The 15,661-nt window shown below is 53.3% G+C and overlaps 1 protein-coding gene across 7 annotated transcripts in view; it reads left to right on the top strand.

Moving 5' to 3' along the window:
* kifc3 (kinesin family member C3) overlaps positions 1-15,661 on the top strand; it is a 47,725-nt gene extending 32,064 nt beyond the window's left edge. For 4 of the 7 annotated variants that reach the window (XM_064337361.1, XM_064337356.1, XM_064337358.1 and 1 more), the window contains 14 exons: positions 334-507; positions 1,821-1,907; positions 2,773-2,920; positions 3,386-3,516; positions 4,227-4,338; positions 4,712-4,893; positions 4,980-5,084; positions 5,391-5,521; positions 8,252-8,375; positions 8,834-8,963; positions 10,258-10,487; positions 11,607-11,753; positions 13,274-13,394; positions 14,843-15,661. In XM_064337361.1, coding sequence (XP_064193431.1) covers positions 334-507; positions 1,821-1,907; positions 2,773-2,920; positions 3,386-3,516; positions 4,227-4,338; positions 4,712-4,893; positions 4,980-5,084; positions 5,391-5,521; positions 8,252-8,375; positions 8,834-8,963; positions 10,258-10,487; positions 11,607-11,753; positions 13,274-13,394; positions 14,843-14,865 — 1,845 coding nt within the window. In that variant the 3' untranslated portion in view covers positions 14,866-15,661. Of the gene's footprint in view, positions 1-333; positions 508-1,820; positions 1,908-2,772; positions 2,921-3,385; positions 3,517-4,226; positions 4,339-4,711; positions 4,894-4,979; positions 5,085-5,390; positions 5,522-8,251; positions 8,376-8,833; positions 8,964-10,257; positions 10,488-11,606; positions 11,754-13,273; positions 13,395-14,507; positions 14,557-14,842 lie in introns of all 7 variants that reach the window. The other 3 variants (XM_064337359.1, XM_064337363.1, XM_064337357.1) reach the window with 2 other exon arrangements.

The following is a 15,661-nucleotide window of genomic DNA, read 5'->3' on the forward strand; positions in this document are numbered from 1 at the left end:
GCCTGTGTTTCCATCTGTATCTTTATCTGTCCAACTACTCTTCTGTCTGTCCACTGGATATTTGTTTCTGTTTGTGTGTGAATGAATTATAGATGTACATGCACAAACACAAACACACACACATATGTACGCACATACTTCTAAATGTGTGTGCGCACATGTCTGTGTGTGTAATACACATACTCAGATGCATAGGTGCGTGTATGATGTTGCGCTGTCTGAATGCAAACTGGCTGTGCGTTCTTACTGTGCGCGGGGAGGGCTGTGTTCTTACTGTGCGCGGGGGAGGGCTGCGTTTCGGCGCAGAGCTCTGACGCCTCTCCGCCCCCGCAGTACGTGACCCGCACGGTGGAGGTGGAGTCGGCCGAGTCGCAGCAGGCCCTGTCGGAGGCGCACGGCCGCAGCCTGGCGCTGCAGGAGCAGCTGGGCGTGCAGAGGCAGCTGCTCAGGGAGCTGGAGCAGCAGCTGCACGAGTCGCAGAGGACCTGCGGCCAGCTGCGCACGCAGGTACGGGCCCTGACCGAGGGGTAGCCTCGCCCCCTAACCCAGGGGTAGCCCCGCCCCCCTAACCAAGGGTAGCCCTTCCCTCCGCCCCTAACCCAGGGGTAGCCCTGCCCCCTAACCAAGGGTAGCCCCGCCCTCTGCCCCAAACCCAGGGGTAGCTCCGCCCTCTGCCCCAAACCCAGGGGTAGTCCCGCCCCCACTATCTCTACCTCCTAAACAAAGGAGTAGCTCCACTCTCCACCCCTAACCAAGAAAAAGCCTCTCCCTCCACCCCTAACCAAGGGATAGCCTCACCCCCACTAATACTACCCCTCAAGCCACGCCCCTTGATACCTCTACCCCCAACTAAGGGGAAGCCCCACCCCTAACCTAGGAGAAACTTCACCCCTGATAGCCCCACCCCGAAGGGGAAGCCCCACCCCTACTACTCCCACCCCTGCCTGAGGGATAGCCCCAAACCCCAACCCTCCGTATGCCTTCACCCCTCCTAACTTAAGCATTCGCTCTGGGACTCTGTAATTAGGCTATCGCTGCTATCGTTAGGGCATAGCCGTTAATTAAAACTGGGCTGCGGGAATGAATCCAGCGCGCACTGGCTCTGTTCCAGCCTGTCTCTGCTGCGGCCAGAGCAGAGCAGGGCAGAGCAGAGCAGAACAGAACAGAACAGAGAGAAGCACAGCTCAAACTCATCTGCACACTGTACCGTCACTGCCCTTGTCTGCGATTGGCCCAGGCGTGTCACACGGGTTTCCTCTGAGTCACGCCGTCCTGGCAGGCCGATCGAGGGCTCAGACGGATTACTGAGCGATCCCGCCGCTGGCGTCTGAACAGGAAGTGCTGCTCCGACGTGTCACTTTCCTGTTGGTACTTCTTAGTAGTGATGAGGGTGAGACTTCGTAAAGCTTCGGAATGGGTGGAGCTGCCAAGCGTCGTCGGTCAGTTATACCTGTCAGCCAATGAAATGATTGAGCTTTGGCTCTTGCCCCTCCCCATCCTGATCTCATTCCATCACACCTGTCCCACAGTGCTGGGTATATGTCCACCCCACCCCCTACCTTCCCCCTCCAAATCGCTCATAAAATGTGGGTGTCATTGCTTCCCCATCCTTACTCCCTCACTCACTGTGGTCGTTTTTCATCTTCCCCTGATCATTTTCCAGTCACAGCAGGAAAAAAACAGTATCCTGGTCGTTAATACCCCTTTTCCACTGTACAGCTGGAACCAGCCTCCTGTAGTATCCCATAGGAGGGGTCTCACCCAGTGTGCTGCCCCCCACCCCCCATGGAGGCTAACTGCTCTCTCCGCTTGTGTTCCAGCTGGGTACGGACAGGAGCCGTCTCTGTGGCCTGCTCTCTTACGCCGTTGGCAGGGGCAACGGAGAGGTCATTCGTAGGTTGTCCAAGGTTGGACTTCTTTTTGGTTGCCTGGAGGGGTCAGAGGTCATTTAGAAAATGGAGGGGAAGTTACAGTGAAAGAGGGCTGGATGCCAGTTAGAGAGCAGTGACGTTTAACATACTTGGCTTTTAATATGACAGGGTTTTTTTTTCCTGAACCTTTTTAGCTTGTCTTTGAGTCACTGCACTTTTAACGTATTACTGCATCAGGTTCATGTTTGACCCCTGAAGCAGTTTTTTTTAGATGACTCTCATACACCCCTCATTTCTCATTGAGTCTGGTCGGTAGATGTATGACCATACAGTAGTACTTCCTGTGTTCCTCAGTTGTACTTCCTGTGTCCAACCTCCTAAATTCTCCCCTTTGTTGAGTAGTGCTGTACCAGGCCTGAACCCCTCCACTCCCCTCCCCCCTACATGTCGTAGCAGGTGGAGATAGTAGCATACCTCCTAGGGCTGACCATGGGTCAGTGTGTGTTACCAACACACAATGTTAGCAGTTAGGATAGCGGCTGGGTTAACTGATCCTCGATCAGTGCGTAATGGAACAGTCTTATTGGAACATGTAGAGGCAGGCTTCCCCATCCCAACCTGCTGACTTACCTCAGCTCTGCGCTGGACTAAGCATAGCCGCTACACGCTAGCCTAGGTCTGTTGCTTGGGGTAGCTTAGCCTAATATAGCATAATGCATTTGGTCAGGAGGATGGGTTGTCTGTGTGGTGTGGACAGTAATGGGTGACCCATATAGGGAATGGCTGAACTGTTCTGGCTTAACTGGTGCCAGTGCTGAGGTGAAGGGGCTACAGGCCCCCTGTAGTGGGGTTTTTTTTAGGGAGGGGGCCTGACCTCTTGCCCCCCCCTCTCCGCGTGCAGATCCTGACGTACGAGGGGGAGATGGAGCGGGTGCAGGGCCAGCTGGAGGCGGAGATGCAGTCTCTGGAGGAGGAGAAGAACCGGGTCATCGAGGAGGCCTTCGTCAGGGCCGAGAGCGAGATGAAGGCCGTGCACGAGAACCTGGCCGGTCAGTCGCTCTGCCCTCCCGTCTGTCGCTCTGCCTTCCCGTCCGTCTGTCTGTCGCTCTGTCCTTCCGTCCTCCCGTCCGTCTGTCAGTCGCTCTGTCTTCCTGTTAGTCTGTCTGTCTGTCTCTCTCTGTCCGTCTGTCCTCCCGTCTGTCTGTCAGTCACTCTGCCCTCCCGTCCATCTGTGTCAGTTGCTCTGTCCTCCCATCAGTCGCTCTGCCCTCTCGTCTGTGTCTGTCCTCCTGTCAGTCTGTCTCTCAGTCGCTCTGTCCTCCCGTCTGTGTCTGTCTGCTCTCTCTCCCTGTCCTCCCATCTGTCTGCATGCCTGCCTGTCTTTCTGTCCGTCTGTCTGTCTGCCTGCCTGTCTGTCTGTCTATGCATCTGTCTGCCTCTGCCTGTTTTGTCTTCTTGCTTACCTGTCCTGCCGTCTCTCCTCTCCTCGCCGTGACGCCCCTCCCTCTGCGCAGGCGTGCGGATGAACCTGCTGACGCTGCAGCCGGCCCTGCGCACGCTCACCTGCGACTACAACTGCCTGAAGAGGCAGGTGCAGGACTTCCCCGTCCTGCTGGAGAAGGCCATCGGCGAGGCCAAGCAGGAGGTGAGCCGCGCCTGTCAATCACTCTGTACCGCACCACAGATCTGCGTGCCAACCAGACGGCCAGGCGCTGCGCTCGTTCTGTCCTCAGTGCGTCCTTACTGCAGGACGTTCTGCCACAGATTCTCTATAATAACCAGATGGTCAAACTTCCTCCCGTCTTCTGTGCTTCTTTATTCAAGTAGGTTCCAGTTTGTAACGGGAGTTTCCAGCGCTATAGTACGATATATAAATAGTAGTGCGTAAGGACAGAGAATCCATAGCCGCTAGCGTTGTAGCAACAGCTGTTCTATCTTTAGTTAGCCGCTTACATAAATAATCACACTTCGCACTTATTCTGGTATTCTGTTTTTAACCACATGCCTTCATGAATATTCATAAGGAAACGGCTAATCCGAAAGCTTCAACAATGACAGAGATCAAACTTTGACTGTTAGAATGCTGAGCTGGCCGACTTGTTTGTGTAAACGAGATCCTCAGACCTGTTTCTCAAAGTCAGTAGCACTGCCTTGATAGTCCCGTAGTCCAGTAATGTCACTGATTGGCCGGAGATCACATTCACCTGCTGTGTCAGTTTCAGATCAGTCCCTGATTAGAGGGGAGGAATGGAAACCAGATTTGAGTGTCCCTGGTGTAGACGCCATTTCATTGCGTGCGGTTGTGACTGTATGGCCGTGACCCCCTGACCCTTGACCTTTGCCCCCTGCTCACAGATCTGCCAGGTGATCGCAGAGGTGAGCACCGCCAACCAGGAGCTGCTGCGCAAGTACAAGCGGGAAATGAACCTGCGCAAGAAGTGCCACAACGAGCTGGTGCGCCTCAGAGGTGAGAGAGCGGAGGGGACGCCGTGGCAACCGTGACATCACAATCCCCGCTACAGTCTGCCGTCTACTGTCAGCAGCACTGTTCTGTACTCAGTGTATTCACCTCTCTCTCTCTGTCCCTCTCTCTCTCTCTCGCTCTCTCTCTGTCCCCCTCTCTTTCTCTCTCGCTGTCTGTCTTGCTCTATCTCTGTCCCTCCCTCCCTCTCTCTTTCTCTATCTCTCTCTCTCTGGGTCTCTCTCCCTCACTCTCTCTGTTCATCTCTCTCCCTCTCTCTCTCTCTCTCTCTCCCTCTCTCTCTCTCTCTTTCTCTATCTCTCTGGGTCTCTCTCTCTCCCTCTCCCTCTCTCTCCCTCTCCCTCTCTCTCTCTCTCAGGTAATATCCGTGTGCTCTGCCGGGTTCGGCCCGTCAGCCAGGAGGAGCTGAGCGCCGCCGACGCCAAGAACATGGTGACCTTCGACCCCGACGACGACGCGGTCCTCCACCTGTCCAACAAAGGGAAGGCCATGTCCTTCGAGCTGGACAAGGTGTTCCCCCCTCAGGCCTCACAAGAAGAGGTGAGCCCCCCGTGAAGGCTGGATTTAGGGGTTCACTTCCCAAGGGAAATGGGGAAATGACCCCCGTGTCATTCTCCTTTGTACAGGTCTTCCAGGAAGTTCAGTCCCTGATCATTTCCTGCATCGATGGCTTCAACGTGTGCATTTTCGCCTACGGGCAGACCGGCTCAGGGAAGACCTACACCATGGAGGTATTTCACCCCTTAAAGCTAATTCTGTTTTTAAAGACATACCTCTCTCCCCATCATCCAGTATTACATAATTATTTCAACTGAGGAACTATACTTGTGTGGGAGGCTTACATACAATGTGCAGCATTTCTCTCCTCTAATGTTGTTCTCAAATCCCCATGCAGTAGTTTAGTCTGGAGGCAGTCATTCTGACGGCTGTTGACTGTTATTATTGCCGTTATTGCTATGGAATGCTCTTCAGCACTGCGTGTGCGTGGTCCTGCCGTCATCTCACCCCCCCCTCCCTTTTCCCGCCTTTTCTCTCAGGGCGTGGCCGAGAACCCCGGCATCAACCAGCGCGCGCTGAAGCTGCTGTTCGCCGAGGTGACGGAGAAGGCGCCGGACTGGGACTTCCACATCACCGTCAGCATGGTGGAGATCTACAACGAGACGCTCCGGTAGGGGGCGAGGTGGGGGTGGGGGGACTGGGACTTCCACATCACCGTGAGCATGGTGGAGATCTACAACGAGACGCTCCGGTGAGGGGGCGGGGGTGAGGTGGAGGGGTGGGGGGACTGGGACTTCCACATCACCGTGAGCATGGTGGAGATCTACACGAGACGCTCCGGTGAGGGGGGCGGTGGGAGGAGGTGGGGGGGGGGGACTGGGACTTCCACATCACCGTGAGCATGGTGGAGATCTACACGAGACGCTCCGGTGAGGGGGAGGGTGGGGGGGGCAGGTGGGGGCGGGGGGACTGGGACTTCCACATCACCGTCAGCATGGTGGAGATCTACAACGAGCAGCTCCGGTGAGGGGGGGGGGGGGGGGACTGGGACTTCCACATCACCGTCAGCATGGTGGAGATCTACAACGAGACGCTCCGGTGAGGGGGGGGCGGGGACGGGGGGGACTGGGACTTCCACATCACGTCAGCATGGTGGAGATCTACAACGAGCGCTCCGGTGAGGGGGGGGAGGGGGGGCGGGGGGGACTGGGACTTCCACATCACCGTCAGCATGGTGGAGATCTACAACGAGACGCTCCGGTGAGGGGGGCAGGGGGGGAGGGGGGGACTGGGACTTCCACATCACCGTCAGCATGGTGGAGATCTACAACGGGACGCTCCGGTGAGGGGAGGGGGGAGGTGGGGCGGGGGGACTGGGACTTCCACATCACCGTCAGCATGGTGGAGATCTACAACAGAGACGCTCCGGTGAGGGGGGCGGGGGTGAGGTGGGGGGGGGGGACTGGGACTTCCACATCACCGTGAGCATGGTGGAGATCTACAACGAGACGCTCCGGTGAGGGGGGGCAGGGGATGGGCGGGGGAGGCGAGGTGGGGGTGGGGGGGGGACTGGGACTTCCACATCACCGTGAGCATGGTGGAGATCTACAACGAGACGCTCCGGTGAGGGGGGGCGGGGGGGGGGGGGGTCTGTCCAGGGATCACACGGGGGGGTCACATGACCCTGTCTGTCCAGGGATCACACAGGGGGTCACATGATTCTGTCTGTCCTGGGATCACACAGGGGGGTCACAGAGGCGTGCTTATTTCCTCTGGTCTAATTGGGGCAGAAAATAAGCTGGCTGCAGAAAAGCTGATTTTCCAAAAAAATAAAAAAATAAAAAATTTGGTCTTTTCTCTGATGAGCACAAATGCTTACAGTGTGATTACTAATCACCGGGGCAACCCCAAGACATGAGTAATTCAGGAGAACACAGGAAAATGAATTGCTTGTCAGAAATCATTAGCGGATATCACAGGGAAACAAGCCCTCTCTGACGAATGAATCCAGTGTCATTTTTATCATTTTTAAATCGCTGCATTTTTCCGTCTCTGGAAATGGCAGTTGGTCGCTGTGTGGTTTGTCATTCTGACTTTGAGCCATTCTGAGCCACATTGGGCAGATTTATTGGGGTGAAAGGCCACGATTTGCTGGAATTATGGAAGCTTTGATTCAGGCTCTGTGAAATGATGCTCTGAACAGAGGGGCATTGTGGGAAGGCTGTTACACAGAGACCCCTGAACAGCTGGGCTCAGCAATGTCACAAGCCGCCGTTGTGTTTACATCTGACAGCCATCTGTCAGTGTCTTCATATTAGTCTGCATTCCAGCTTTTAAACAGGACTGTGTGTGTGTGTGTGTGTATGTACATGTGTCTGTGTGTGTGTGTCCGAACACACGTGCTTGCGCGTGTGTGTGTGCTTGTGCGTGTCTGTGTACGTGTGTGTATGCGCGTGTGTGCGTGTGTGTGTGTGTGTGTATGCGCGCGCGTGTGTGTGTGTGTGTGTGTGTGTGTGTGTGTGTGTGTGTGTGTGTGTGTGTGTGTGAGTGTGTGTGTTTGGGGACAGCCCAGCTGTTAAAAGTGGATTATATTTGATGTCCATCTGGCCGGCTGGCTTGTGTATGAGAGCACTCGTCTCAGTGCAGCATAAGCACCATCTCCATTAGCTGCTCACTGTTTAGCCACCGAGCATCAGATCCAGACCAGGAGACTCGTATACAGACAGCAGCCAGAAGTCCCTAATCCCTTTGAGTGGCCCGACTTCTTTACGCCACATTTGGTCACATCAGATGCACTGAAAACTCTCCGCCAGCTCAGCCAATCATCTCTGTGTACACAGTTTAAAATCCTCCCTGTGTACACAGTTTAAAAACATCTCTGACTCGGTGTACAGTTTAAAATCCTCCCTGTGTACACAGTTTAAAAACATCTCTGACTCTGTGTACGCAGTTTTAAATCATCTCTGTGTACACAGCTTAAAATCCTTTCTGTGTACACAGTTAAAAACCTGTTTGTGTACACTGTTTGAAAACATCTGTGTGCATGTGCATGTAATTCTGAATGCTGGTGACACCCTGACAGCACCGGTTCCTCCCTTTAGCTTCGGGGTGGGAAACCCCGTTTCTGAGGCCTTCAGCCAATCTTGGATGTTGTCCAACCTTCCACTCTCTTTGTAATTGGTCCAATTGTTTATGTGATGTGACGTTTTATCTATATTTATCGATTTGTCCATGAATCGCAGCTGTGGATGGTTCTTGTACCCATATATATTAAACGTTTTACTGTGATACAGTGTACGGGTGAACCAGCATTGGTAGAACTTGCCGTGGAATCCAGAGCTTAGAGAGATTGTGCCATTTCTGCACGGGAACCAATGTTGTGGTGCAATGTTTCCCTCAGGAACCTTCTGGGTGACAACCCCAGTGAGAAGCTGGACATTAAGATGTGCCCAGACGGAAGCGGCCAGCTCTACGTGCCGGGACTGACGGAGTTTGCGGTGCAGAGCGTGGAGGACATAAACAAGGTGAGTGCAGGCCCATGGATGGAAGGACGGAGAGACGCATTTGGTCATCATGCGCTCTGTGTTACACTGATGAGTGGAAGGTGCCTGCTCTGCATTACATGGCTAAACATATCTTTTTTTAGAGCAGTAACAGAATACTGTGTGCATGTGTGTGTTGTGTGTGTGTGTGTGTGTGTGTGTGTTGAACTGTGCCCTGGTGTTCTTTGGATCCATTGTAACTTAGGCTCCGCACATAAATTTAAGTAATTTGGCAGTCTTGCTTGGTGAACTAACTGCATGTTATCCAATCAGAAACCACCAGGCTGTAAATTAGTGCTAAATTTTCAGTTACTGTAATTTAGTGTTCATCGCCCGTAACATGTTGATCACATTGGATCTACAGGATTTGTGCTGTGACTGTACTTCCTCTGTGAACCCATGCCCTGTCGGCTGACCTCTGACCTCTGACCTTCCCGCAGGTGTTCGACCTGGGTCACATGAACCGCGCGACCGCGTGCACCAACCTGAACGAGCACAGCTCGCGCTCGCACGCGCTCCTCATCGTCACCGTCTCCGGCTTCAACTCCTCCACCGGCCACCGCACCTCAGGTCAGACCGCTGGACTCCTGCGTGTGTAAATATGCACACATTCATGAACAGGTTTCATAGGACACATATATACATACATCCATACATACAGTACGTACATACATTACATACACACATACATACATTACATACACACATACATATGTACAGTACATACATACATTACATGCATACATACTTACATATGTTCAGTACATACGTACATTACATACATACACACGTACAGTATGTACGTATGTACATATGGACAGTACATGCATACATACATACATACATGAAAAGATTTCATTTTTATACACAGTCCATATTTACTGAAGTGATTCAAGCTAAATGCTTTTCAAGTACCGTGCAACAGCAGAGCCCCAGCTGGGAATCAAACCTTTTCATTAACAAGCCCAGTTCCCTAAACGTTATACTACACCGTCGTTGTAATACACTGGCAGACAAATGAAAGATCCACACCGCAGCTTAACATGCTACGTCTTATGCAAGGCCTTTCTGAATCCGGCTGTAACTGCTGACCGTGTGTGTATTACAGTCACATGACATACAAAAATTGGACATGGGAGTGTGTGCCTGTCTCTCAAACACAGCCGCATCTAAAGGCCTTTGCCTTCCCTCATGTGGAAGACATTAGCATGGCGTGCCCTTGGAGGCTAATGTCTTTAGCGGGCTCTAACTGCGCAGAGTGGCTGGTGATTACAGTCCATGTGAACCCGAGCGGAGAGTTTGTGTGCGTTGTCTTATGTAACTATGCAGCGGGCTTGTCGGTCCTGGAGGGCCGCTGTGTACAGTAGGCCGTGTACTTCAACATGAAGTGCTTAATTTAAGTCGCTGATTGGATAGAGAGAGTCTACGCAGCTTGGCTGCGGTGTCTAATTCGGCTCATGATAGAGAGGGCACCAGGAAAATCCTCAGATACTGTGGCCCCCCCGGGAATGAAGTTAAACCCGCAGACACAGCGCCCTCAGGATAGAGTTAAACCTGCAGACACAGCGCCCCCTCCAGGACTAGAGTTAAACCAGCAGACACTGCGGCCCTCCAGGACTGGAGTTAAACCTACAGACACTGCAGCCCTCCAGGACTGGAATTAAACCTGCTGGCACAGCACCCCCTCCAGGACTGGAGTAGTGCATCTGGACTGTATTCCAGTGGTGGTTTTCAGCCATGTGAAATTCTGCTAAATTCCTAAACTGTGGAATTCTGTACAGAACATCCGTGCTGCAGTTGTAACTTAAAGATTTGTCCTCGCTGTCTTAACCCCGCCCCCACTCCCTTAACCCCGCCCCCACAGGTAAGCTGAACCTGGTGGACCTGGCCGGCTCGGAGCGCATCGCCAAGTCTGGGGCGGAGGGCAGCCGCCTGCGGGAGGCGCAGTGCATCAACAAGTCGCTGTCGGCGCTGGGCGACGTCATCCACGCCCTGCGCTCCAAGCAGGCCCACGTGCCCTTCCGAAACTCCCGCCTCACCTACCTGCTGCAGGACTCCCTCAGCGGGGACAGCAAGACGCTGATGATGGTGCAGGTGAGCTGGGGGTGCAGGGGTGCAGGTGAGCTGGGGGTGCAGGGGTGCAGGTGGGCTGGGGGTGCAGGGGTGCAGGTGCAGGGGCTGGGTGCTGGTGGGTGGGGGTGCAGGTGGGCTGGGGGGTGGGGGTGCAGGGCTGGGGGGTGCAGATGGGCTGGGGGGTGCAGGGTTGGGGTCTGCAATTGGGAGGTTAGGTGAAGCAGTGTTAAGGTGAGGGGGTTCTATCAGGTGTAGCAGTGTTAAGGTGAAGGGAGTCCTGTCAGGTGTAGCAGTGTTAAGATGAGGGGTCCTGCCAGGTGTAGCAGTGTTAAGGTGAGGGGGTCCTGCCAGGTGTAGCAGTGTTAAGGTGAAGGGTCCTGCCAGGTGTAGCAGTGTTAAGGTAAGGGGGTCCTGCCAGGTGTAGCAGTGTTAAGGTGAGGGGGTTCTGCCAGGTGTAGCAGTGTTAAGGTGCTAAACTTAGGGTTGTAACTAGGCAGCTGTTTAATAGGTGACTTAGTTGATGCGCCAGTCTTAACGACTATTTGTATTTTTATTTATTTTTATTTTTCCATAGATTGCGTTGTTGCCGTTCTCGTTGTTAGTGTTAATCAGTTTACCACCAGGTCCAGGTTGAACTATGCGGTTGTTCCTGTACTTGGACCGTACTTCTCTCTAGGGGTTTCGTCATACTTGTTCCTGGTTATGGTTATACACTTTGTTGTACGTCGCTCTGGATAAGAGCGTCTGCCAAATGCCTGTAATGTAATGTAATATTAAGGTGAAGGGGTTCTGCCAGGTGTAGCAGTGTTAAGGTGGGGAGGTCCTGCCAGGTGTAGCAGTGTTAAGGTGGGGAGGTCCTGCCAGGTGTAGCAGTGTTAAGGTGAGGGGTCCTGCCAGGTGTAGCAGTGTTAAGGTGAGGGGGTTCTGCCAGGTGTAGCAGTGTTAAGGTGAGGGGTCTGCCTTAGTGAGTTGTAATGGTCTCTGTTTGGAATGCGATACCTCAGTGAGGGAGAGCCAGCTCTGCTCTGATTGGTGATCTGAGGCCCGAGCGGTTCTGGAACAATGGGCCCGATTGTGTGCTGGTTCAGTCATGTGATCTTCCCCTCCCCTCCCTCCTCTCCCCTCCCCTCGCCTGGCCAGGTCTCCCCGATGGACAGCAACGTGAGCGAATCGGTGTGCTCCCTCAAGTTCGCCCAGCGCGTGCGCAGCGTGGAGCTGGGCTCCGCCTCCCGAAAACAGGCCGAGAACTCCTCCACCTCCTCCTCGCCCACGCACGACAGCGTGGAGGTAAGAGCAAGACCCCCCCCCCCCCCAGCTACCCCCCCGCCGAGCCCCACTCCACGTCCGCCTGCCTCTCTTCCACGTGTGGTTGCCAGGCACCCAGAGGCGCCCAGCGGGTCCCCCGTTAGGCCTCATTCACGCTCTGTCCGTGTCGCCCGAGGAAGATCGAGGGCGTCACTCAACGTTTATAACCTGAGAAGGCCTGCAGGGGGAGGGTCCTGCTGTCTCTATGGCAACGTGCCGCCAAACTCCCTCCCGACCGTTTGTTTGCGTTTTGTAAACTGTCCGATCACACGGTGCGAGAAAGTATGACTCCGCCCATTCCAGAGGTGCGCCATATTGAGAAGGTGCAGCGCAACACTTTTTTTTCCCCCAGTCGAAAAAACGTCCTTTTCATCGAGCGGCACTTGTCGAAAGTGTCACACGACCAAGTACAAAATAGACTTTAGCCCTCAGCTGCCCCACATTGCTAATCCTGAGCTCTGTGCCATGGGCTCATTATTGAGCACATAGTCAGGAACAGCTTTGCGCGCACACACACACACACGCACACACACACCTTTGAGAAGCAGAAAGGGAGAGCTGGACTCAGGCTACATTCGCACCCTTTCCTTTAGCCGTCCTCCACAGCGGTGCTTACCAGATCCCGGGTTCTGGTCCTGCTGGACTGCCGCGGGCCCGGGTTTTGGTTCTACCCGTTCTTCGTCAATCTCGGTCTCGACCGAGACCGTTTCTGGTCTGCTGCTTTGGATTTGACGCGTCTTGACAGAGCTCGATTGATTCGGTCTAATCAGCTGAAGGTTTAATCGGCTAAAGTCCCTGCCCTCAATTAGACTGAGCAAGCACACAAGAAAACTTTACTTTTGACTTATGTATCTTGTTTTTAGTAGTACACAGCAGCGTCTCATATTCATTCACAGTGGACTTGCAGTACAGCAGATAAGTGTCTCGAGAGGAGATATTGGAGATCAGTATTCAGGTAGAATCTGAGTAGGTTAATTGGGCCTGTTTGTAAGTCCAGATACACTGCAGCTCGGTAAGACTCAGACAGAGAGGTCCTGCTGAGAAGCGATCGACTCAGCACTTAAATTGCTCGCGTTGAGTTGCTGTTCTTCTTTTTGTGTTTTCAAAATGCAGAGCATTTTTTCAAAGACATTTTCTGCATAAATAAACCCATGAACAGTTTTAATGATGCTGGATAAGCTCTCACCCCTATTCGTGCAGTTCTGCACGTGAGAAAATGACCTCTAACCATCTGGGGGAATCTGGCCTCCCTGCCTCTCCCTCTCTCTCTCTCCATCTCTCTGAAATTCAAACATTATATAGACATAAATATGTATACATTCATATGCTGCTGTGGTCATGGAGTGTTCATCCTCTCCTAATAGGATCTATCTCTCTTTCTCTCTATCTCTCTCTCCTTCCTTCTTCCTCTACCTCTCACACTCATGTTCTCTCTCTCACTCTCTCTCTCCTTCCCCCTCTCTCTCACACTCATGTTTTCTCCCTCTCTCTCTCTCTCTCAGCTTGACTCTCCTCCTGTGACGCCGCTCCCCATCTCCCGCACCAGCAGTGTGGGCTCCACCCTGGCATCCGGGACCAAGACCCCAGGGTCCCGCAGGAGGTCGCAGTCCCACATTACTGCAGGTGGGTACAGGACAGCACACACACACGCACACATACACACGCACACACACACGCACGCATACGCACGCACGCACACACACACACACACACACACGTACGTACACTCACACACACGCATACACACACACACACACACACACGTACGTACACTCACACACACACACGTATGTACACGCGCATACACACACACACGTACGTACACTCACACACACGCACACACACACACACGCGTACGTACACACACACACACTCACACACACACGTATGTACGTACACTCACACACACACACACACGCACACACACACACGTACGTACACTCACACACACACACAGCTCAGTCGTACCCAGACTGTAGCAGTAGTTTCTCTGTAGTGCACTTCTCTCATTTCAGGGGTGTGAAACTGGAGACTGAACAGCCTATAGTTGTAGGATTAGCACCCCTCTCTCTCTCGCTCCCTCTCATGCTCCCTCTCTCGCTCCGTCTTTTGCTCTCTCACTCCCTCTCTCACTCTCTCTCTCCTGCTCTCTCTCACTCCCTCTGTTACTCTCTATCTCTTTCCCTCTCATGCTCCCTCTCTCGCTCTGTCTTTTGCTCTCTCACTCCCTCTCTCACTCTCTCTCCTGCTCTCTCTCACTCCCTCTGTTACTCTCTATCTCTTTCCCTCTCATGCTCCCTCTCTCGCTCTGTCTTTTGCTCTCTCACTCCCTCTCTCCTGTCTCTCCTGCCTCTCTCACTCCCTCTTTACTCTCATCTCTTTCCTCTCATGTCCCTCTCATTTGCTCCCTCTCGCTCTGTCTTGCTCTCTCACTCCTCTCTCACTGTCTCTCTCCTGCTCTCTCTCACTCCCTCTGTTACTCTCTATCTCTTTCCCTCTCATGCTCCCTCTCATTTGCTCCCTCTCTCGCTCTGTCTTTTGCTCTCTCACTCCCTCTCTCACTCTCTATCTCCTGCTCTCTCTCACTCCCTCTGTTACTCTCCATCTCTTTCTCTCTCTCTCTCCTGCTCTCTCCCGCTCTCTCACTCACTCGCTCGGTCTCGCTCTCTGAACAGTACTGTTAGCTCCACCCCCTGGCCGGTTCTGACGGACGCTCTGACTCTGGTTGATTTGCAGAGTGACATGTAGACCCGTAGGCACCTGACAGGTGGGGGACGGAGGGCAGGTAGGTGGGTTTTAAACTGGACGGTTCAGCTTGGCATGGAAAAACCCCCCAGGCGCTCAGCATGGCATGGTGCTCACCAGTGTCATACTCCGCCGATGCCCATCTGGCTCTAACACACCCCCCTCCCCCACCCCCACCCCCCGCCCCCCCGATCAGCTTTGGTGTGTGTGTGAGTGCGCTCACCAGTCATCTCTGCTCCTGCTCTCTGTCCCCGCTGCCACACGCTGACCCCCCAAACACACGTCTGAAACGCAGTTTCTGTTTTATTCTTCTCCTCGTCTTTTAGGAAGAATGAAGCTCACCGCCTGATGGGAAACTTCTGGGCTGACCAGGACTCGACCCGGTTCATTAACAGCTCGTCACATGCAGGGGTGGGGGGAGGAAAAAAAAGCTTTTTTCTTATTTTCAATTCTTGGGACGGGTGTCCACGAGCACCCTGGTTCCCACTTTTGCGTTCGGCCGAGAGAAGCTCGCCTCGCCGCCCGGCAGGCCAGTGGACACGTTCTCTCGTGACGTCGGTGGACGGAACTCTCCCTTCTTCAGCGCGGTGACGATGAACCCGGCCGGATGTAAACGATCGTTCCCCGCGGAACTGGCTCAACGGAAAACCGTGCTCCGTCGCTTTAAGAAAGAAGCTCAGATGGCTTCCTGCTGCCACGCCCCCTCTACTGTGACATCATCTCCCAGCAAGAGGGAGGAGCTAAAACTACACCTTTGAGAGTTCCTGACCCCTTGTGAAAGTGGTGGAATCGCGGTAAAGACACGGCCTATTCAAGCTAGTCTGCGGTTGGGGTAATGAGGACTGGACCCCCCCCCCACAGACAGACATGGTGGACCCCTGGCAATATTCTCCAGGACAAAAACGGAGTCTTCCAACTACAGTATTTGGTTTATTATAATTTTTTTTATTTTATTTTGTTTTTATTTGTTTTGCAAAATGCACTTTAGATGAAGCTGTTACCTTAAATGTGTTGTAATATTGTGTATAGCTTTTTCAGCTACAAATGTCCGTTAGCAGTGTATTAAATGCAACCATTTTGGTCTGTTGGAACTTGATGATTTCACACAAAATCAGCACCGAATAAAGCACAGCAATGCGATTTTC

The sequence above is a fragment of the Anguilla rostrata genome, chromosome 5 (assembly GCF_018555375.3).
Source record: "Anguilla rostrata isolate EN2019 chromosome 5, ASM1855537v3, whole genome shotgun sequence".
NCBI classification, from domain to species: Eukaryota; Metazoa; Chordata; class Actinopteri; order Anguilliformes; family Anguillidae; genus Anguilla; species Anguilla rostrata.